This window comes from Aethalodelphis obliquidens, unplaced genomic scaffold (genome assembly GCF_003676395.1).
Source record: "Aethalodelphis obliquidens isolate GAN/ISIS:26980383/991018 unplaced genomic scaffold, ASM367639v1 scaffold61, whole genome shotgun sequence".
In the NCBI taxonomy this organism is placed as follows: domain Eukaryota; kingdom Metazoa; phylum Chordata; class Mammalia; order Artiodactyla; family Delphinidae; genus Aethalodelphis; species Aethalodelphis obliquidens.
The window spans coordinates 9,061,096-9,083,550 of NW_020838005.1; the positions used below are offsets into that span (position 1 = coordinate 9,061,096).

General features: G+C 44.1%; 1 protein-coding gene across 6 annotated transcripts in view; it reads right to left on the reverse strand.

Annotated features, from left to right (window-relative positions):
• The window catches only part of GALNT7 (polypeptide N-acetylgalactosaminyltransferase 7), a 118,982-nt gene that overhangs the window by 7,832 nt on the left and 88,695 nt on the right, over positions 1-22,455 (reverse strand). For 4 of the 6 annotated variants that reach the window (XR_003428975.1, XM_027087998.1, XM_027087995.1 and 1 more), the window contains 7 exons: positions 18,452-18,618; positions 14,218-14,348; positions 13,892-13,971; positions 11,495-11,677; positions 8,332-8,449; positions 6,855-6,977; positions 3,124-3,342 (listed from right to left, as the gene is read on the reverse strand). Coding sequence is in view for 5 of the 6 variants with exons in the window: in XM_027087998.1 (XP_026943799.1) it covers positions 3,124-3,342; positions 6,855-6,977; positions 8,332-8,449; positions 11,495-11,677; positions 13,892-13,971; positions 14,218-14,348; positions 18,452-18,618 (1,021 nt within the window). In the remaining variant the exon portion in view is untranslated. Of the gene's footprint in view, positions 1-3,123; positions 3,343-6,854; positions 6,978-8,331; positions 8,450-11,494; positions 11,678-11,820; positions 12,004-13,891; positions 13,972-14,217; positions 14,349-18,451; positions 18,619-22,455 lie in introns of all 6 variants that reach the window. The other 2 variants (XM_027087996.1, XM_027088002.1) reach the window with 2 other exon arrangements.

Below are 22,455 nucleotides of genomic sequence, written 5' to 3' on the forward strand. Positions count from 1 at the left end.
TTGAAATGCACATTTTGTAAAAAAACAAAAACAAAAAACCCCACAACTTTTTCCTTATTTGAAATATTACAGATTTATATCTCAATTATAAATTACTACTGTATTTGGATAAAATGCTTTATTCATTCCTTCAGGTGGCAAACACTGACTGAGCACCCAGGAAGGTAAGAGCTTCAGAGGAGAAGCAAGTCGGGGTCGGAGGCTCTGCTGTCTGTAGAGAGGATGTGGGCGGAGCTGGAGGCAGCCCCGGGAGAGGACAGGGCAGGGGTTCACCCTGGAAGCTGCAGGGAGGGTGCTGAAGTGCCTTGTGAGGTGCAGGGGCCAGCGTGGGGAGGGTTCAACCGAACGTGTGTTCAGGGGGAGACTGTAAAGGGAGGATGGAACATTCCATCTGTTCATTGGCTCACGCTTTTATTTATTCATCAACTATTACGTGAGTGCTGTGTCAGGCATACTGAGGGCTCTGATGCGCCAGTGCACGGAACGGATTGGATCCTCGCCCCAGGGAGCTTACGCTCTAGGAGGGAAGGCCGGATATAGGCAAAACCGTAACAGACACGTTAGAAAGTGACAAGTGAGAGCCGAGAAGAGACAGATGAGCAAGTTGGCGGGTGGGAGTGTCTCGGGGGGGCAGGAGGTGCACAGAAGGCCTGGCCGTGCCTGCAGACGCTCCCTCTGCTTCCCCAGGGAAAGCATACAGGGGGAGGGAAGAGCAGGCGGGTGCAGGTCTGCGGGAGGAGGATGAGCGGGGAGGCCGGCCGGGCTGCAGTGCGGCGGGAAGTAGCAGCGGGGGAGGCCGGGGGCAGCGGGGCCCCCAGAAAGGGCTCTGCCCCCAACCAAGGAGTGCCCGGGGCCGCCTCGCGGGGCTTGGAGGAGTGACGTGGCCGGCGGCCGTGTTGACAGCAAAGCGGGGGCAGGCAGGGCTCGTCTCAGTGGGAGACGTGGTGGCTGAGAGCAGAGGGAGGAAGGTCGGTTTCTGGAACTGGGTGTGGAGTGTGAGAGGAGAGCAGTCAAAGAAAGCTCCGGAGTTTGGGGCCTGAGGCATCATCACGGGGGTGGGGGGTGGGGGGTTGGCTGGCGGGTGGGGGGGGGGCGTCCAGCCTCACACACCCTAGTCTGGTCTTTGGGACAGAGATTTGGGTTGAAGCGGGGGGCATTTGAGAGCCCTCAGCATGTGCAGGGTGGACTCTGAAGCCTCTACTGGGCAAGCTCACGGAGAGAATTCATCCCTTCCACGGAGAAGGCGTGTGCTAATGAGGTGTTCCCCAGAGCAAAAGAGCAGCACATCGCGGTCCCGACTCCCAGGGGCTTTGGTCTACTTGGGAGTTAAGACAGAGGTGCAGAGAGAGCGAGAGCGAGCGAGCAAGCGAGCGAGTGAGCCAGAGAGAGAGAGTGAGAGAGAGAGAGAGAGAGAGAGAGAGAGAGAGAGAGAGAGAGGGTGGGGGGAGGGGGGAGAGGGAGAGAGGGAGAGAGAGAGGGAGGGGGAGGGAGAGGGAGTGAGAGAGAGGGAGAGAGAGGGAGAGAGAGGGCAAGTGCAAGCGCTAAGTGCTGGGGCTCCTTAGGGACAGATCCGGCCTCTTTCCTCTGTATTTTTCTCATTCTGTCCCATGAAACAATCTACCTGCTGTTGGATCCAAATAAACGTCTTTAGATGCACATGTGGCCCCCTTTCTGGGCCTGAGATCTGGACGGCCCAGCGGGGTGTCTGCTGGGCTCTTCGTGCCCCCCTGGTCCCTCCGGGTCCCTCCCCAGCCGCCCCCTCTGCCAACCTCCCCACCCTGGTGGCCACCCAACCCGATACTCAAATAAAACCAAACCAGCTGTCCTGCTGGCCCACACCCTCCACTGCCCTGCCGGTCAGGGCGCTGCCTCCAGATGAACTAAGCACCCTGACGGGGCCTGCGTCCCACCACCTCCACTGTCACCACCCAGTCCCAGCCACCATCACTTCTCCCTGGAACTACCCCACTGCTTCCTAACCCGCATCCTTTCTTCCACTCTTAGGCCCCACTGTGACTGAAAACACAGCATAAATGGAATCCCATCACCTTTCTGTTTAAAGCCCTCCTGTGGTCTCCCACTCTCAGGAGGACGGCTGCCCTCCCCATCCGCCCCTGCGCCTCATTTCACCTCCTCTGTTCTGCTTATCAAACACGCAGAGCCTTCCCGGCTCACAGCTGGCAGGCACACCGGCATCCTTCCTCAGAGCACCCTTTCCCAGCTCTCTGATTCGCTGGCTGCTCATCGTTCAGATCTCAGACCCACCGTCACCTCCTCCGAGAAGCCTCCCTTACCGGGTCCCTGAGTCCCCTCAAACAGCAGCTGTCTATTTCCTTCACAGCCTTTTCCACCACCTGTCACTACACTCTGTTTTCTCTCTCTGTCCCACTGGCATGCACACTCCCTGAGGAGAAGGTCCTTGCTTGTCACATTTTCTGTCTAGCGGCGCTCAACCGCTATTTGCTGAAAACATAACTAAGCAAGGTCTCGTGGGCTTGAAAGTTCATGGGGTGTTTAATGCACCTACAGGGCAGCAGATAAGGCACAAGAGTGGGTGCATTCAGAAAGGAGGCTATAGAGGCAAGTCTGAAGAAACAAAGACAAAGCAACACAGATCAAGGCCTTTGGTTTTCACTGTTTTCAGTTACCCTGTCTGGGTGCCTACTGCACATGGGGCCTCTGCGTAGGTCACTGGGACACGGCGGTGAGCAGGGCCCCGGGGCCCTAACAGACGGTGATTCCGAGTTAGGACAGGATGGCAGGCCTGAGTCTCGGGATGGAGTGGGGAAGCATAGAAAGGCTTTTCACTGTGGGCAATCTCCACATGGGCAGTGTAGGGTGGGTAGGAGGTCGCCGAGGAAGGGAGTCGGGCGAGGGATGGGGAAAGGCAGGAGCTGAAGGGAGCTGACAGCGTCCCGAGCGGAGCAGACAGGAGGGACTTGGGGCGGGAGGTCAGTGCAGGGGAACTATCCAGTGGAAAGGCTGGGAGGTTAACAGCTTTTCACCAAAGTTTCCCCCAAGAATTCTTCTCTCTCCTCCAACATTCCCGTCTCGCTCTGCTTTCTCCCAAGCTCAGTCTCCATACACACACACTTTGAGATCTGACCCCCGGCTGATACTCACTTCTCCCCAGTCGACATTTTTGGGCGGCAGAGGGTAGTGTGAGGTGATATCATAAGCTATTTCTTCCATGAACCATTTGAAACTTTTGCAGTTGTGATCTTCTCGAAATTTCTTCAGCTCTGATATATCCCCATATGGTAATGCCTTTGATTCAGGGCGACTGGCATAGAAGTAGTCTTTATACTCATCCCACCAGACCTCTACAACTCTGACGTAATTCTGGGAAAAAGAAAATTAACGTCATTATAAAAACCAAAAATATTTGTACTGTCATAAACAGCCTCTCTTCGACATATGAAATATGACCAACATACGACAAATTCGTTTCAATAGGACCCGATACTTAATTACAAATTACAAAGGCAAGCGAGCTCGTGACTCTGACATGTCACTGTCACGCATGTTCAACCAGAGTGACAGACACAGAATCTGGTGTCACTGTGCCGAAGGTCCCATACTCTAAGATAATACATTCTTTTTTTTTTTTTTGCGGTACGCGGGCCTCTCACTGTTGTGGCCTCTCCCGCTGCGGAGCAGAGGCTCCGGACGCACAGGCTCAGCGGCCATGGCTAAGGCCCAGCCGCTCCGCAGCATGTGGGATCCTCCTGGGCCGGGGCACGAACCCGCGTCCCCTGCATCGGCAGGCGGACTCTCAACCACTGCGCCACCAGGGAAGCCCTAAGATAATACATTCTTTCCTGCTGATGGAGCTGAGCGCAGAGGGTTGGTGAGAGAGGCTGGCTGGCACCGGGCACCCCCCGACCCCTGAACAATCTCCTCTCTGAGGACCATGCTGCTGGCACGTGCGGGGGCAGGGGTCTCCCATCAGAAACCACTGGGACAAACAACAAACACATTTCTGAAAGTGGCTCTGCCCATCTTGTAACAGCTGTATCTGAACCACTGCACTGTAGCCCAGAATTAAGTGGATATTTTCCCCATGGGGTGCATTTTGAAAAGCAACTAAAGAACAATCATGTAAGTTGACGTGTGAGAACTCACAAGGATCTAACTTCTACTGTTTCACTGAGTGAGCACTCGTAGGCGTGAATCGATGCGATGGACGCAGCACGGACCCAGCGAGGCCCTTGCGCTTGGACATCACGGGGCAGCAAACTTTATAAAGGGCCCGGGAGTCAGTCTTTTCAGCTGGGTGGCCATCCAGTTTCTGTTGCAACTACTCACCTCTGCTGCTACAGTGAGAAAGCAGCACAGGGAACATGCGAACGAACGGCAGAGCTGGGTTCCGACACAACTTTATTTACTGAAGAAGGCTGGGTTTGGCCTGCTGGCCGCAGAGCAGGAACATCTAGTGTTCTGATTAAATTTTCTCTTGGCTACAAGATAACTATCAAAAGGGTGCACGCCTGGCCGTGGGCATGTTTCTGCAAAAGCCCGTGGGCTCAAAAAGTTTTAAGCGGCAGCCTCCTAAAAGAACACAACATCATTGCTAAATATTTTGAATTCTTGCAAATCCACCCAAAGTTAGACACAGTCCGTGTCTTCCAGGTAGTCGTGAACATGAAGAATTAAGTGCACACGCATAAGGTTACGGCAACAAAAAGGAGGAGCATTTAATTGTTTGGGATGGAGAGGCGGGGACGGCTCAGCCCTGAAGGAGCGGTCAGCCAGGAGGGACTGGGACCTGGGGCAAAGAGCAGTGCAAATATATGATAGATCATGGTGCATGTGGCATCCTGAAAGAGGTCTATCACCACAGCTGGAATGCAGGATTCACTGAGAGAAAAGCTGCCTCGGTTTCCTCCTTTTAAGATGAGGATAATTAAGAAGTTAATCGGTGAGAAGTGTTTAGATTTGTACACACTGAGCACTCACGAAGTGTGAGCTATTAGTGATACTACTGATCGTTTCCAAGGGCTTTGCACGTCACCCATTAGCTGACAGCCATCCGAAGGGTCCTCGCAGGCAGCAGACATCAGATTCAGATTTGAGGGGAATAACCGGGGCAGGGAGTGGAGGTGGCCCGAGGGGTGGGACGGAGGGTAGAGAGCCGCCTCTGAGGGAAAGTTAAAAGCTCCGCTCTGAAGAGGCCAAGTCTGAAACATCTGAGGGCCATCTAAGAGGAGGGTTCTAGGGACTTCCCTGGAGGTCCGGTGGTTAGGACTCCGCACTTTCGCTGCCAAGGGCTCGGGTTCGATCCCTGGTCAGGGAACTGAGATCCTGCGTGCCACGCATTGCCACCAAAAAAAAAAAAAAAGAGAGAGAGAGGTGTTCTCTAAGACAGCTGACCGTAAAGGTCTGCAGCTCAGAGAAGACCACCGGCTGGAGAAACAGCCCTGGAGGGTGGAGGGGACACGCAGAAGCAGAGGACAGAAGCCGCTGGTGAAGCCTGCGTTTGCTGGTTAATCTGACAGTGTTGAGTGTTTCCCTCTCGTCTCTTTTCCATTTCCTTGTAGCACCGGGCTTCCTGAACTGACCTGACTTTCCAACAGTTCTTCGTGGTTGTGGGGCGGGTTCCAAGGGCGGCTGTCTTCCTGCAACGCCGTCGGGCCCAGTGTTAACTGGCTGCTATCTCTGTCTTACTGCGGAGATTTAAATCTCGTCCCCTGTCCTAGTGGGGCTCCGTTTGGCCACTTCTAAAAAACTTTGGTCGGTTAGAGGGCTGTGTTGATCCTTAAAGCCTAGTCTCTGCTTCTGTTATCTATTCGCTTTGGGGAACGGTCCTGAGTTGCATCCGTAGCCAAAAATAGACTTCCTTCTGCTTTTGACTTGGTTAAGGGCTCCAGAAAATGAAAGACACCACAGTCATATGCTCTTAGAGTCTATGAAAGCCGCACAAACAAAGGGCTTCTAAGTTGCCCCATCAAAGAGAGAGGCCATCGTCCTGCCAGCATTGGGGCTGTGGCCTCTGTGTGAAGCTCTCCTGGTCTGTCCCTGGTTTGAGGGACAAAAGTTATTCATTCACCTTTTGCAAGCACTGTTGAAAAATGTGATTTTGTTTACTACACAAACTTCTATTATAATTACTTTACTTTTCCAAAACCAAACAAAAATAGTGTTTCACTCACGTGTGACTAAGAGACGTTGGTATTTCCCTTTCAACGACTTTCCTACACGGTGTCAGGTTTTAAAAATTTGAGTTATCATTTTTTTTTTTTTTTTTGCGGTACGCGGGTCTCTCACTGTTGTGGCCTCTCCTGTTGCGGAGCAACAGGCTCCGGACGCGCAGGCTCAGTGGCCATGGCTCACGGGCGCAGTTGCTCCGCGGCACGTGGGATCTTCCCGGACCGGGGCACGAACCCGTGTCCCCTGCATCGGCAGGCGGACTCTCAACCACTGCGCCACCAGGGAAGCCCTGAGTTATCATTTTTTAAAAAAAGATTTTTACTGAAGTATGGTTGGTTTACAATGTTGTGCTACTTTCAGGTGTACAGCAAAGTTAATCAGTTATACATATATTTCCACTCTTTCTTTTAGATTCTTTTCCCATATACGTCATTACAGAATATTGAGTGGATTTCTAAAATCTGAGCTATCTTGACGGAGAACATTCAATACCATTCAATAATGGAATTCTAATCAGAGTGGGATACAAGGAATAATCCTAGAAAACAATAAGAAGTTTCATGAATAAGCCTAGTCTAAGTGAAAAGTGAGAAACAGCGTGACTGCTTCAAAGATGTCGCCTGGCCAGCGAGCTGACATTACGTGGCCACGTGGCACATACGTGTTAGCTCCCTAGCCTTCCCAGTTTTAACCGAAAGACTCACCTTTAGGGTAGGAGAAGACCCGACATAGACAGGCGGAGGGTTCCCCTGCCAGCCCTCAAGACGGTAGATGTGCCCGACACGGGAACAAGGGACAAACAGTAACTTGCCACCGCACTGCCAGATCTGTCAGGAAAGACACACGTGGCAGCTGTCTCAAACGCCCAATCTGTCCTGTAAACATAAACCTAAAATCTAAATTAGACACAGGGTCTACGGGGAATTCACCAGCTAAACAGATCCTACGATAACTTCTTGTTTCTCAAGCTCACATACTAACAAAGAGGCCGCTGGGGAACGCAGGCGCACAGGGCACCCAGGGGCCCGTCCTGAGCCCCTGCAGAGCCACGCAGACTCCTGCGTCCTAACGCGCACTTCATCTCTCCCGGCGCTAACACGCCTCCTCCCACCTGGGGGATTGTTACCATAACCGCCTAACCGGCGGCTCCTTCGCCTCCGCTTGCCTCTACTCACGCTCCCTTATTTATAGCAGGAGATTAGGCTGCTGAAGGGCAGCTCTGGGTCGTGCTCTCCCCGGCTTAGTCTCTCCCATGGGTCTCCACTGCCTGTCAGATTAAGCCACAGTCTCTCAGCTCAGCACTGAAGGCTCTCCTCACTCTGGACCTGGCGCCCCTGCCCACGCCATCTTCCTGGACGCCCGTCGGATTCACACTGTCAGCTTCTGCCAGACGGTGGGCCCCATGCCCGCCCTGCGCCTTTCCCCGTTCTACCCCCACCTTAGCTCGGCCCGTCTTCCTTGTTCTGCCTCGAAAACATCCTCCAGCATGATGCGGCCTCTGAATCACACCACCTGAACGTCGGTCTACCTTCTGATCGTACTACGAATTTAAGCGTAACTCTCATCTCTCATCGGCTGTAAGTTCATTGACAGCGAGGACCGAGCTCCTCCTCTTCTGTCCCTCAAAGTGCTGAGCACCGGACATTTAAGACAAGAGGTAACGCCTATGTGTTCAGCTCACACTGGAAAATACTTCTTTCTTTCGGGAAGTGGCGGGGGGCACGGGTGGGTGGGTACCGCAGGAAGGCAGCTCCAGGGTCAGTGTGAGGACACACGATCACTGCTGGGGTCTACCTCTGTCCTGAGCTTCAGCAGTGGATGGTCAAACGGAACCCCACACCTGCTGATTCCCGCAAGGGCTCCTATCACAAAAGGCTCTGAGGTACAGAAAAGCCTTTGGGGGTGGGGAGGGAGGGGAAGGAGAGGAGGTATTTTTACTTCTGAAGCTCGCTGGCTTCCATTTTTAGCTGAGCCAAGTACGTATGTAGTAAGTTTGGAGCTTGCATTTTTGCCTTATTTTTCCCAAAAGGCAAATATTTTTGTTAGTCTTTCCTTATAATTTAGAGAAATGCATTAAACAGGTTTTTTGTTCTTTTTTCCCCCAAAGAAACCAGCCTTATCTGAAAGTCACAAGAATCCATAACTGCTTAGAAAACTGCATTTGTTTCAATGAAATGTTACCTTGTATGAGATCTCAAAGTTTTCACCACCCCAAATCTGGAGGCCTGGATCGTAGAGACCCAGCTCGAAGAAGAAGTCTCGTTCAATGGCGAATAATCCTCCAGCCATGGCTGGGGACCTAAGAAAAAGAAACGCTGAAATAACTTTTAAAGACAAACCCCCAATACCCCTTCAACAACAGATAACAAGCCTTTATGGAATACAGTATAAGTAGTGCATAGAAGAGACAAAACTGATGGCCAAACATTAAGAAATTATAAAGCCTTCATGAAACAATCTGTTCATAATTCCTTATGAATTTACTATAATTTCTAACTGAAATCCTGTTATAGTTCGTTACAAATTAGAGCATTACATCATTCCGCCATTAGAGGGCGCCTTGGTTCCTTTGTTTATTTAAAAATTAAGCCTTAAGAGTTAGTTAAAATAGAATTTTCTCTTTCACTCCTAAAAATACTGAGCCATACAGCCGTGGTCTGCTAAATGTTCCTGAAATGATTTATGAGTCATTCTGGGATGAGTGAAACCATACACCATGGAAGTAGTCTCTCATTTTTTAATTTTATAGCTCAGTGGTTTGCCAAATAAGGGTGTAAATCATGGTAGAACAGCCACGGTTCATTCAGAGTTTGCAAATATAGCACAGAAATGACACAGGAGCATTAGACACAGCTATTTACTGTGTCAGGAGGCAGGGCTGCCAAAGAGTGATCTGTGGTCCTTCTTGAGTGGGACCTTGAATTGGGTTCTTTTTAGAGACAAGAGAAAAAAAGACTTGATAGCTTTTTAGGGCAAGCCACTCCCACCGTTGGGAATAATTTTCACCCCTTACCGTTAGGAATAATTTTCACTCCGTTCCCCCTTCCCCTGGCAACAATGAATTATCACTGCACTCGATTCTTAGGTAGACCCCTCCATTAGAGCCTCTTCATCAGCACACCTGATATTCAGTCTCTCACCAATTCCTACTGATTCTACCATCAACACACATCTTGAACCCACTTCTTTCCAGCGTCACTGCTGCCATCCTAGACCAGGCACAGGAACCCCGATTGTGTCCTCCGCTCTCTTCTGCCCCACCCAAGCCCCAGCAGGCAGCAGGCAATGCCTCCGTGCTCTGCCCGACCCCCTCCTGTCCCAGGACCCTGGCTATGCTGCAGTCTCCTGAACGGTCCTCCCTCCTCCTCCACAGGGCAGACTTATCCCTCAGGGCTCGGCCTCAGCGTGGCTTTTGAGACACTTTCCGTGAGCTTTTCTTCTCACCACTCGTCACACTTGCTGCTCCAGTTATTCGTGCAGTTAACTGTTTAATTTCTGTCTCACCCACTACATGTTAAGTGCCATGAGGGAACACATCTCTTTAAAATTTATCCCCAGAAAATAGCGCCTGGCACATAGTAAGCATTCATTAAATATTAAATAAATAATGAAGCACGGGGCTTCCCTGGTGGCGCGGTGGTTGAGAATCCACCTGCCAGTGCAGGGGACACGGGTTTGAGCCCTGGGTCCAGGAAGATCCCACATGCCGCGGAGCAACTAAGCCCGTGCGCCACAACTACTGAGCCCACGTGCCACAACTACTGAAGCCCGTGCACCTGGAGCCCGTGCTCTGCAACAAGAAGCCACTGCAATGAGAAGCCTGTGCACCGCAACAAGGAGTAGCCCCCGCTCGCCACAACTAGAGAAAGCCCGCGCACAGCAACGAAGACCCAGCAAAGCCAAAAGTAAATAAATAAATATATTAATTAAAAAGATCATGAAGCAAGAAATATTTTCAATATTAAAGGGAAGCCACATCAGGGGAAAGTCATTCTTTCATAAGGCTTTTCTTCTTAAAGGAGAAACAGCCCTATTGCGTTTTCAGTTATACTTTCATGCCAAATTTATTTAACTGTCATTTAACATTACTCTATTATAACTATGCCTTTTTGATCTTTAAATATATTCCCACTTATCTCAGTACATATTTGAAAATGTATCTTAACATGAAAACCAGTGAGTAACTTAAAGAGAAACCTTCCTTAAATTTTTCTACATTTAAAAAATTTTCTTTCCTAGCCCATGGGATTGGTAGAAATAGAACTATAGTTATTAGCCCTTATGTTTTATTAGCCCTTATGTTTTTTCTCCCAGAATTATTTGTGAGTCAGGGTAAGTGGGTAAGCAGTAGATTCCTGGACAATTTTTGAAAAAGAACTTCAAAGAGAAATTTGGAAAATGTCAAATAAAGCTGAAAGTTGTATAATTTCCTTATGTTTGCCATTTCAGTATCCTGGTATCATGACATGCCCAAATCCCACCAGCTTTTTGCATGACATTGGAGACACCTTCTCCAAACTGAGTTTGAACATCATCAGTAGCGTAACAGTAAGAGAGAGACCAAAAGCAGAACCATAAGATCAGAAAAATAAAATCAGACACATTTAGAAGCCTACATTAGCATTTATGCAAACATTTAATTTGGGGCCACTCTTTTGAAAGATGGTAAAATGTTCCAGTGAAAAGACCAAAGAGAGAGTAGCACAAGTTGTTCTATTTGAAGAGCCACAAGAAGGGAGAAAAAGGAAGATTTTGGAATGAAGTTTCCTTTTAAATCAAGTGCTCTTCTGAAAATGAAGTAATAAAGGATTCTATGTAACATTTCCCAAAGTCGTGTATTTTTATTCATCAGATTTAACTGGGATGAAATTAGTATTTAAGAGTTAGCATATAAAACCAAAGGAAGAAAAAAAAAACTCTTGTTACTGTCTTTCATTGTCAACACTACCTGCAAAGCATCAAAGTGGATATAAAACTTGGATCGTAAGCAATGTGAGCATCTTAAACTTACAGAATGACATAATCATCAAACGAACAAAATTTCATGTCTAGTCTACTAGGACATGATGGCAAAGATTTTCTTTTTTTCACCTGTATTTGGAACTAATGCCATAAAGCGTGCTCACCCCCAAACGGAATTTGCTTTTAAGGAAAAAGCAACCACAAAGAAGCAAGTGTGAGTTTAAACCTCTGAAACAGCACAAAGAAAGAAAGCCTTTCAGAATCTGAGACAGCATCTACAGTTTTAATAACAAGTTTCTTTTTTTTTTTTTAGCTTGGCAAGAGGTTAATAGGTTAGCAGCAACTGGAGAAAAGAGAAACAGGTAAGTGATTTAGTGATTACCGATATGGTTCAGTTTTTGTCTTTCTCATTCTCTTCTCTTGAGGGGTCAGAGGCACCCGTTTCCAGAGCATACTCCAATCCCATGCTCCTCGGGCATACCCATCTTCGTCACCACCCCCTTGGGGTACAATTTCATAAGTGTTGCCATTTATGACATCTATAATCGGCACAGTGCAAGTGGTTCTGTATTGTGTTGATGATGGCAGCGAAGATGAAATGCAAGGGCGTGTAGGGACCCACATGTTTACACGAGTACATGGGGAAGGAAAAAAAGAAAAGTACTTAGGTAAACGTTCCACGTAAGAAAAGGAAGTAGTAATCTTTACCGATAAGGTTCAGTTTTATGTTTTCTTTTGGCCTTTTCCTTGTGGCTTAGAGGAATACGCTTCCATAGCAAACTCCAGTCCCAGGCCCCTCTGGCAAAACCATCTTCATCCCCACCTTGCTGTGGCTCAATGGAATAATCATTCCCATCTATGTAATCTATCAGAGGCACAGTGCATGTGGTTCTGAAACATTTACAGAAAATGAAAAAGCATTTAAGAACCCAAAACTGACTAGTTGAGCATGCCTAACTAGATTATCTCTTGTTACTGTGGGTTTGCTTTTTTTTCTCCCCCACTAGGGGATTTTCGTATCTAATGGGAAGTGAATGAATGCTTTGAAAAGTCAAGGAGGCTGTTTTCTTAAGGGAAGGAGAGAGGAGATGTCCCTGGGCTCACAGACACATGTCACCGACGAAGAGCCATGAACTTGAACTTAAATAGGATTTCCTCATTTTCACTGTGGTCCTACAGGCAACACCCTCTTGGTAACTTCCCATTATTTACCAGATTTCCCTGCCTGTTATTTTCCCTCCTTACCCCTCCATTAAACATGAGTGTGTGTGTAGAAAGATAATACCTGCGACACGTTCAGCAGTGCTCCCAACTCTTTGCTGCTTCCTACTTCTTTGGAAACAGTGACTGTGAAAATCTGTTTTTGTACATTTACTTGATCTTCTTTTCCTACTTCTTTTATTGGGAAAAAAAACTTTTCTTTTATTGCAAAAAAAAAAGTACTGTATTGTATTCTGGCTTTTTAAAAAAACAAGGAAAGAAAAATCCCTCAAAACCTGCTGAAGAACATAAATAGTGGCCTGAGAATTTGGAGCAAAAAAATATTATACCTTTTATGTGGGCTTCATGAAAATGCTAGAACTATATGACCAATCAGGTGTAGAGCCAGCTCTACAAAGATAATCGGTATCCTGCTTGTTCCAACGTTCATTTTATCAGAAAGAATTTTAAAATGCATCCCCTAAAATGGAGATTATAGTTTTTGACAGCCACGTTAAGGTGCTTTTTAGATGTTTAGAAGCCAATAGGAAGGGGAAAATTAATGGGGCTTAGAATTTCGATACAGGGGAAAGGTACTTTATTCCCTCCAGACACTGGACTCCCATGGGCGAGAGGAGGGTCCCTGTGGTATGACTTCCCCTCACCACCCCGAGGACAGCCAGCTTTCACCAGGAGAGGTGAAGGCTTGTTATCTCTCCTTATGATTCTCAGATTTCTAAGTATGTGGTGGAAGGTGTCCCAGAGAGATCTCAGTTGGGTAGTTTATAAGCTGTCTGATCTGGGGCAAACTAATTAATTTCTGTTAGCCTCAGCATCCTCTTTAGTACAAAGGAGGTAGTAATATCTATCCTGCAGGGCTGCTGTGAGGATTAAATCAGACAGCACATGAAAATCGTGTCTGATAGATGCTCTGATGATAAAATCCTCCAAAAGTTCTTCCTCTGTCTCAGGCCATTGCCACAGGGACATGTCTTATTTCTTCTAGATTCTGAAATAGTCAGGATTCTGGACTAAAAGCAAGGAAGGCTTTGGGAACTCGAAAACTGCTGCTGCCCATCTACTGTTTCAGACCTTCTGTAAATTGGTGATTACCACATTTCCACAGGATAGCTGTCTACTTCTAAACTTGAAAGGTCCTATGGGAACCCAAGGCCTTGCCACGGGTAAGAGCTGGCCCTTACTGTGTAAAATAATCACTTCAAAGGGCATAAAACCACCCATAGGCAGAATTCCAAAGCATGCTCCTTCAAGCCTTTAGAATGTTACCACAGTGCGCGGGAACAATTAATATTGCTCTTAGAGCAAAGCTTTTGTAGCCAGAGGAAGATGATTCTGAGTGAGATGCCCTAGGCTTATCCCAAATGTCTAACTGCCCGCATGTGAATCAGCCCCAAGTAGCCACCTAGATCCACCCAGGGAAACAACTAGCTAAAAAAGAAAACTCAACATACAACTTGATGCACTGAATGGAACTGGAATCAGAAGAATGGGAACATTATTTGTCCTAGGATGAGGTTAACTTTTCAACCAGGAAAGAAAAGAAGCAAGGCAATGTTACCTGTCCTTTGATATGGGAGCTACGAGTGGTGCATACCAGTTAACTGCCACCTCACAGTGGGCATCGAGGTATATCAAAACCTGGAAAAAAAAGAAGAGGCAGGGTGAAAGAAAACTCATATACAGCACGACGTATATCATGTACAATTTAAAATTAGATGCTAATATAAACTGGCATTAGAGTCAATTTTGATATATAAGTTATGTGTTTAAGGTAGCATTTTCAATTTTAAAAAATTAAAAATTAAATGGGTACTTAAAAATGTAGATGATCTTTTAGTTACCAAATCCAAAATGTTGACATAATAGATATCAAATGTGTCCTACCTGTCCAAGTTTAGCCTTCTGGGCACCGATACTTCGTGCCTGAATTAAACCTTCTCTTCTCTCATTTCGAAATACCTTGACTAGGCCATTCCACAGCTTAATATAGTCATCCAGTTTTTCTTTTAAGTGTTCTATGAATAAAAAATTCAGTCAACATTATAAATTATAGTTATGGCTAATAAACCACTTAAGCTATTTTTAAAAATTAATTAATTTATTTTTGGCTGTGTTGGGTCTTCATTGCTGTGCGCGGGCTTTCTCTAGTTGTGTTGAGCAGGGGCTACTCTTCATTGTGGTGCGCAGGCTTCTAATTGCGGTGGCTTCTCTTGTTGCGGAGCACGGGCTATAGGCGCGAGGGCTTCAGTAGTTGCGGCGCACATGCTCAGCAGTTGTGGTTCGTAGGCTCTGGAGCGCAGGTTCAGTAGTTGTGGTGCACGGGCTTAGTTGCTCTGCGGCATGTGGGATCTTCCTGGACCAGGGCTTGAACCCATGTCCCTTGCATTGGCAGGCGGATTCTTAACCACTGCGCCACCAGGGAAGTCCCCACTTAAACTATTATTTTTCTCAAGAAATGAGGATAGGCAAACAGGTCCTTTGAGTACTCAGTAATTTTACACAGACCATACTGAATGTTAAATGTATAGGGAGGTAAGGTGAAGTGTATTACTCGAGTTAAATTTTGAGCTTAATATACCTACGGAGAACTAGCTAGCCTAAGAATTATCAAACCTCTCTCTAAACATTAAATAAATGATGACTATGCCAACTGACATGAAAACTGAAAAAAATCAAATGTTAATATCATATCTAGAAGCTTTCAGGCACGATAGTTTTTTTGCTTTCGGAAGAAGCAGTGGTTCAGGATTTCTGAAGATGTACTGCCTATAAATAACATGACATGGCCTTCGGGATCCACACAGGGTATAGGTTAATATTTGTTTCTGAGCCATCTTTCTATTACAATCAGTGTTGAAGGGAGTAGTCTTGGTGTGGTGATGAATATAGTTCCCATCCAGTTGGCAAGTAACAATAAAAGATCCCATTTTCTCTGTATTTTAAGCATCAAGTGTCTGTATATATATGTGTGTGTATGTATATATTTATAAATAAATCTTTACATATTTATATAATAAATACATATATCATTTCCACACATATGCGTGTATTATATGTGTACACACACACACACACACACACATATATGTTTGCAGTTTGGTAGAGAAATTTTTGTGTTATAAAAACAAGATACATTTGCCAAACTTTCCATCTTGGCTTCCTAGTTGCAAGAGAACAGTTTTTGTTTGTATTACTATGAGCCAATGAAACTGACTCATCACAGCCACAACTAATTCCTGGATCCTTAAAAGATGTTTCTTGAAGACACAAAAATTATTTTTAAGTTGTTTAAAATTTTGGCCCATGAATACAAAAACAACCCCCAAAACAGCTGTATTTAGTGATGAGCCCGTGGTTAAATGGGCAAATCAGGCTGTACATTTAATACTTTATTCGTTTTTAAGGAGCTTATAATTAGCAAGATACTCACACATGGGTATTCAAAATTGAGAAGAAAAAATTTTCCATTCTCTACTTTGGTGTCCAGTTTTAATGAGAATTATAAATAAAATTCTCATGCTGAGTTACAATGTTTCCCCAGAAATTCTTGGTAATTTTCCTTTCAATATAAGGTTTTTTTGTTGCTGTTGTTTTTTTTAAGAAAAGCTCTTACCTTCCTATTTTTTTTTAGTTCTGTACAGTTCTAAGTTGTTTTTTTTTTTCTAAAGCCCCTTCTGACTTGCATTAGGTACTTTTTTGGATATGTGATCTAAATATATCTAAAATAAATTGTTACGGCCAGAAATGAGTTGATGGTGTGCTCTTTAAATTTAGATTCTAGTTAAGATGACCTTGGCTGCCCTTGGGTCTCACTACAGTGGACAGATCAGTGCCCCGAAGGAACACGGCCCCTGCTGGGGGATGATCAATCCTCCCCAGCCCCAGCCCGGACTGCACGCTGGGCCACCTGACTTGCTGTGGCCAATGAGAAGCAGGCGGAAATCATGTGCTCCCGCAGCTTCCTTCCCTGAGTGCTGCGAGGAGGACACGTTGTCCGTGTAGCCCTTTGCCCAGTGCACAGGTGGAGAGGAGTGTTCTCTGTTCAAAGGCCCCAGACCCTTACGTTTTGAGGACATTGTAACTTCCAGAAACCCGAGGGTTCTGAGCAGCCAGCTCTTTTGTGAGGTTTTATATAAATTAGTTAAGTATTTTGTCTTTAAAAGAAAAATTATAACTCAGAGTTTTAATTACTGAATATATTGGGGAAAGAAAACAATCCAAGTTTTCACCAAAGGCAGATTTACCAAATGCTGTATAGTTTTACTGAGGATAGGACTGACAGATGTTCAAGGGTGTTTTGAAATTGGGAAGAGTAATTAAAGACCTTCTGTACTTCTGTCCAAGAGTAGCCCCAATCAACGACCCTCCCGACGCTGTTAAGCTAAGCAGACCCTACATGTAATTGCTTTTAAAATGTGTTACAAGAGGCTGTTAGAGATTTGTAACAACAGAAGCACTGATCACAAAAAAATTAAACTGGACAAAACAGTTAAGTCCCCAATTTTGTTCTTTCCTCGGGCCAAGCAAGAAAGCAAGATTTTAGAATGGGAAACACCTTTTGGTGTATCTTCACTTTTTTTTTTTTTTTTTTAAAGACTATTCTGAGCTTTTTAACTTGTATTAATAACATAGTGGTTCTTAAAATCAGTACAGTCATAGACATGGGATTTCTCCAAGCTGTTTTTGTAGACTTAAGTTTTGCTAAATCTAAAACATTGTTGGCACCAACAATATCACTTAAAAACATATTTTCAAATATTTATTTGAGACAGGAATAGTATTCTTAGTGAAAATGATCCCGCTGTAGAAAATTGCAACCAAGATGTCTAAGCTAAAGGCATTTGATGACTGAAAATCTAAAGTTATATATTCCCTGCTGTAATTAAAAATGATTAGTTGAAGAAAGTGGTAGGTCATATTTCTGTTTCTCTCCATGCTAATATATGTATACAAGATCAAGATTCTGCTTGTTTCCTTGCAAAAACAGCAGAGGTTTATCCAGACTGCAAGAGTTCTAAATTAAGTTTTGGAGGAAGCTTTTGTAAAGCCATTTTGAATGGTATTTTCATGCTGCCTATGTTCTGACTTCTTTTCTAACATTATATCCAGTGGCATCACTACTTATACACAAAACCTCTCTGCAAAACTCATTTGCCAAAAAGCAGATATCCTGTTGTCATTGACTTGTCTGTGCTCTTTGGTCAGTTTTCAAAGGTTTCAACTCAGTTTTATGACAAGCAAAGAAGAATAAATAACTGCCCAGGGTTTTAGCAGCATAATTACATGCTGCTTTGGGGTCTGAGCTATAGCATTATCTATCTTTTGATATTTACATCATTAAGAAGATATATTCAGCTTACAATAATGGATCTGTTTGAAGAAAAATATTTTCACTTAAAAAACCCCACTTATCTGGAAAATCACTGCTCCATCTCTCTCTAGCCAAGTTGAACCAAGAATAACCGATGTCTCCCTAAATGTGTTAGAGCTTGCTCCATAAAGAGAGTAAAAAAATAAAACACAATTTCCTTCTATTCAATTATCTTAAATCAAATCTAGAACAAAATAAGCTTTAGTAGGTACTTTCTCTTATAAATAAAAATAGTCCATGGTTTCTGGTCAAATTCAAAATACACTGAAATGCAAAATACAAGCTATTAAACAGGTATATAGGTTTCAGTATATAGATGTGGACGGAGCTTTGGGTGGCACTGCAATATACCTGCCATTGCATTTTTTCAGTCATTCAATAAATTACCTCTACGATTAAATTTTTATAAAACCCAATGCCCAAAGAATTGGTATAGTATAAGACCGCGGTTAAATACACAGACTTATGAGCCTATAGATTTGGATGCAGCTGTTAATTACTATCTCTGTCACTGCTGGCAAGTTACTTAACATCTCTGAGCCTCAAGTGCAAAATGAGGATGAACAATATGTATCACAAGGCTTACTGTCAGAACTAAACAAAATAATTCACATACAATGCTTAGCATAGTGCCAACTTGTTGATAATAGATGTTAATTATTAATTTCTGAAGACTATTTTGAGATCACCTTTTTGCAATTGCTTATAATTATTTTATAGACAAAATGCCGATTCCATAGCCATTACCTTTGTTACTGAAATCGTCAATTAACACGATTTCTGCTAAGTATTTCCTTGGAGTCCTTTTAATTACGCTGTGAACTGTTCTCATGAGGGTGGACCACCCTTCGTTATGGAAGACGATGACAATGCTGGCCGTGAGCAGGTTTTCATCATAATGCCAATACTTGCATCTACAAAAGGAACATTTCATCATATTTATTCAGAGGTAATCTGCAATGTTTGGTTCCAAACTTACTATGACTACGTCTTCTGATTGGATTAAATATTATGGACTTAACTAAGGTAAGTGAATGAAATACATCTTATATTTTAACAGAAACCCAAGGTAGAAGAGAGAAGCTGGTATGAGATGAAGTTACTCATATTCAAGCTACTTCTTCACCAACCGGCACTTATTGCGACAAAGAGAACTAATTTGTGAATTTATGCTTCTCAGCTGGGGATGGTATTAAGGTTTGTTTTCCATGACTTCAACCTCAGTTTATTTTCTGCTTTAAAACTTGAGCTTCTGGTGCAAGGGATTTATTTTACTTGCTGTGAATAAACCACTGTATAACTGTGTTTGAAAGCTGTCCTGTTCTAATATGGCTAAAACATTCAGAAAAACATGAAATGGGCTGAAGTGCAGCATACGAGAGACATTCCAAAATTAACTGCTGGATGAATAAACAAAGTTCTAATAGTGTTTAGAGTTATTAGATTGACTAAAGAAGGGTCTTTAAGTGTTTTACGCAAAATTACTTCAAATAACTGTAGCAGGGATAAAGTTGCCAGAAACCTTTTTCTAGTTGGAAAGAACCCCCCTGCCCCCCTACACGGTCGGCCCTCCATATCTGCTGGTTCTGCATCTTAAGATTCAACCAACTGTGGATCAAAAATATTGGAAAAAAATTCCCGAAAGTTCCAAAAAGCAAAATTTGAATTTTCCATGGCAACTATTTACATAGTGCCTACCTTGTATTAGGTATTATAAATAATCGATTGAAAGTATACAGGAGGGTGGTGTGTATAGGTTATATGTAAATACCATGCCATTTTATATAAGGGACTTGAGTATCCACGGATGGATTTTGGTATCCGAAGGGGTCCTGGAACCTATCTCCCGGTGGATAACGAGGTACAGTTGTGTGTATATTATACATATACAAGCATATGTGTATACACATATATGTGTGTATGTACACACACACACCCACTTTTTTCTGTTTGGTTATGGGAGAAGAACAAGACAGTAAGAACACGGCAGACGAATGAGAACGATCTGAGACCCGTGTTCTTTCTGCAGGAGTTAGCTTTCAGAACTAGCATCTGGTGCCTATTACCTTCTCCTTGGTAAGTGGAAAAGAAAGATTTTTTTTTTAATCCCAAAGCTTTTCATGGAGGAGTAAAAAAGCTTGTTCCCAAGATTAAATTTAAAACCATTAAAGCAGCAATTAACATTATCAGCTTGATAACCTATACCACCATTATCTAAAATAGGACCTGGCCCAACAGAGATGCAAACAATGTTTTCTCTGGGTATTTATTTCCATTTCAACGTAGTTCTCAATTGTCTGTGTTCTTAGAGGTTGCTTTTATAGAAATACAGACTGAGTCTGGAATCCATCAAATCTTATTTCTTACATCTGCATTTTCTTGTTAAAGGAGTAGTAAGTACCTGCTACGTTCTGAGCTAGGCACTAGCTCAGCATCAAGGAGCAGACACAGTCTCTGCCCTTATGAAGCCCACCGCGAGACACAGAGCAAATGTCTGCACTTTCTCTGCGTGTGACAGTGGGGAAACCATGGTGCTTTGACAGGTGGCCCTAATTCAACCTCAAGACAGGTGGGCAGGAAGGCGTCCTGGAGCCATGAGGTGAGAGTGAGACCAGAAGGATGATTTAAAAAGTACTGACACCAAAGAAGTGAGGAGGAAAAGATAATAGCACACAATGAATTGTGTGCATGTGATTCAGATAAAAAATGAATAGACGGAAGATCTATACCTTTGGAAGGTAGAATTAAAATATGAAAAAAACTGAAGAGGATAAGTTACAAAAGGGCATTTGCAGTATAATTACAAATACCAGCATACTTATTATGTGTCAGGCACTATTCTCTGTGCTTTACTTTTATTAACTTATCTAACCTCCCAACATCACAATGAGGTTAGTACTATTAATGTTCCCATTTTACAGATGAGGGGACTGAGGTCAGGGATAAATGACTGCCTAAGATCACTCAGCTAGAGAGTAAGGAAGCCAGGACATAAACCTAGGCCATCTTGGGTTTATAAGAAATCTTGTTAAAAGTAAAATGAAAGAAAAAGAAAAAACACTAGCTATACCTATCTATGAATGGCTAAGAATTGATCTAAGGTCTAAGGTCTAAGAACTGATACTGACATTGAATATAATTGAATATAATGTCAATACAAGGCACTCATCGAGCTTATTATTATGTGATGGGAGCTCTCTCCCCTCCCCCTCTTCCCTGCCCTTTGTGGCCTGGAGATACCCCAGGAATGGGGAAGGGGGTGGGGGCATGGTAGCCTTCGGCAACAAAGAGGGCTTTTCAAGGTTGGGAGGGGCCACGTGCTCTTTCAGAGTACCAAGTTGAAAAATACAGTAGTGGAGGGATGCAGATTTTGAAAGAAGATGTGATGAGTGTTTCTGGAGAGAAACTAACCTGGGCAGGTATGTCTAATTTTGGAAGGGTAGGGACAAATGATCTCCCTCCCCGAAACTGCAAAAACAAGCAAACGCTCTGATGGAGATTCAGGCAATAATTTTCTTCCCTGAGTCTAACCACTGGGCCTAAAGAAGCAGAACTGGATGGGAAAGACACAGATTTTGGTTTACAACAGACACCAGAATTGGTGAAGATATTTAAGTCATGGAAGGAGATTTGGAACTTGCTGATTTCTAAGGCAAAAGATGACAGCTTGGAGAAATGAGCCAGATGAGGACTGTTGGAAACAGAGGGAATGAAGGAGAGGAGGAAGGAGGAAAGTGAAGACGAGAGGGGGCCCACAGCGGACACCTTCCTGTCCCAGGGACTGCTTGGGCAGACCGTCCATCGGAAGGTCTGGACGTGCTACCTTGCATTCCTACAGGACAAGGGGACAAGAGCTGGAAGAGAGTGTGTTCCCAATTTCTCCATCTTCCCTCACCTCTGTACGGTTTGGAAATAACTCCAAAGATGTAAACTAGGTTATGTGCCAGTAACTACAACTCTTGGTATATATTTTTCCTATTTTCTTTGTCTTAAAAATTACCAAACAAAAGCAATATTTTTTTTGAGTCCATCTCTTAAAGTAAGGGAAATAAAAGCAAAAATAAACAAATGAGACCTAATTAAACTTAAAAGCTTTTGCACAGCAAAGGAAACCATTGACAACATGAAAAGACAACCTACTGAACGAGAGAAAATATTTGCAAATGATATGACTGATAAGGGGTTAATATCCAACATATATAAACAGTTCATATAACTCAACATCAAGAAAAACAAACAACCCAATTAAAAAATGGGCAGAAGAACTGAATAGAGATTCTTCCAAAGAGGAAATGCAGATGGCCAACAGGCACATGAAAAGATGCTCAACATCACTAATCATGAGGGAAATGCAAATCAAAACCATGATGTCACCTCACACCTGTCAGGATGGCTATCATCAAAAAGAACATAAATAACAAATGTTGGCGAGGATGTGGACAAAAGGGAACCCCTGTACCCTGTCGGTGGGAATGTAAATTGGTGCAGCCACTGTGGAAAACTGTATGGAGATTTCTCAAAAACCTGAAAACAGAACTACCATACAACCCAGCAATTCCACTCCTGGGTATATATCTGAAAAAACCAAAAACACTAATTTGAAAAGATACATGCACTCCTAAGTTCATAGCAGCATTACTTACAGTTGCCAACATATGGAAGAAACCTAAGTGTCCATCAACAGGTGAATGATTTAAAGAAGCAGTATATATATATATATATATATATATATATACACATACACACACACA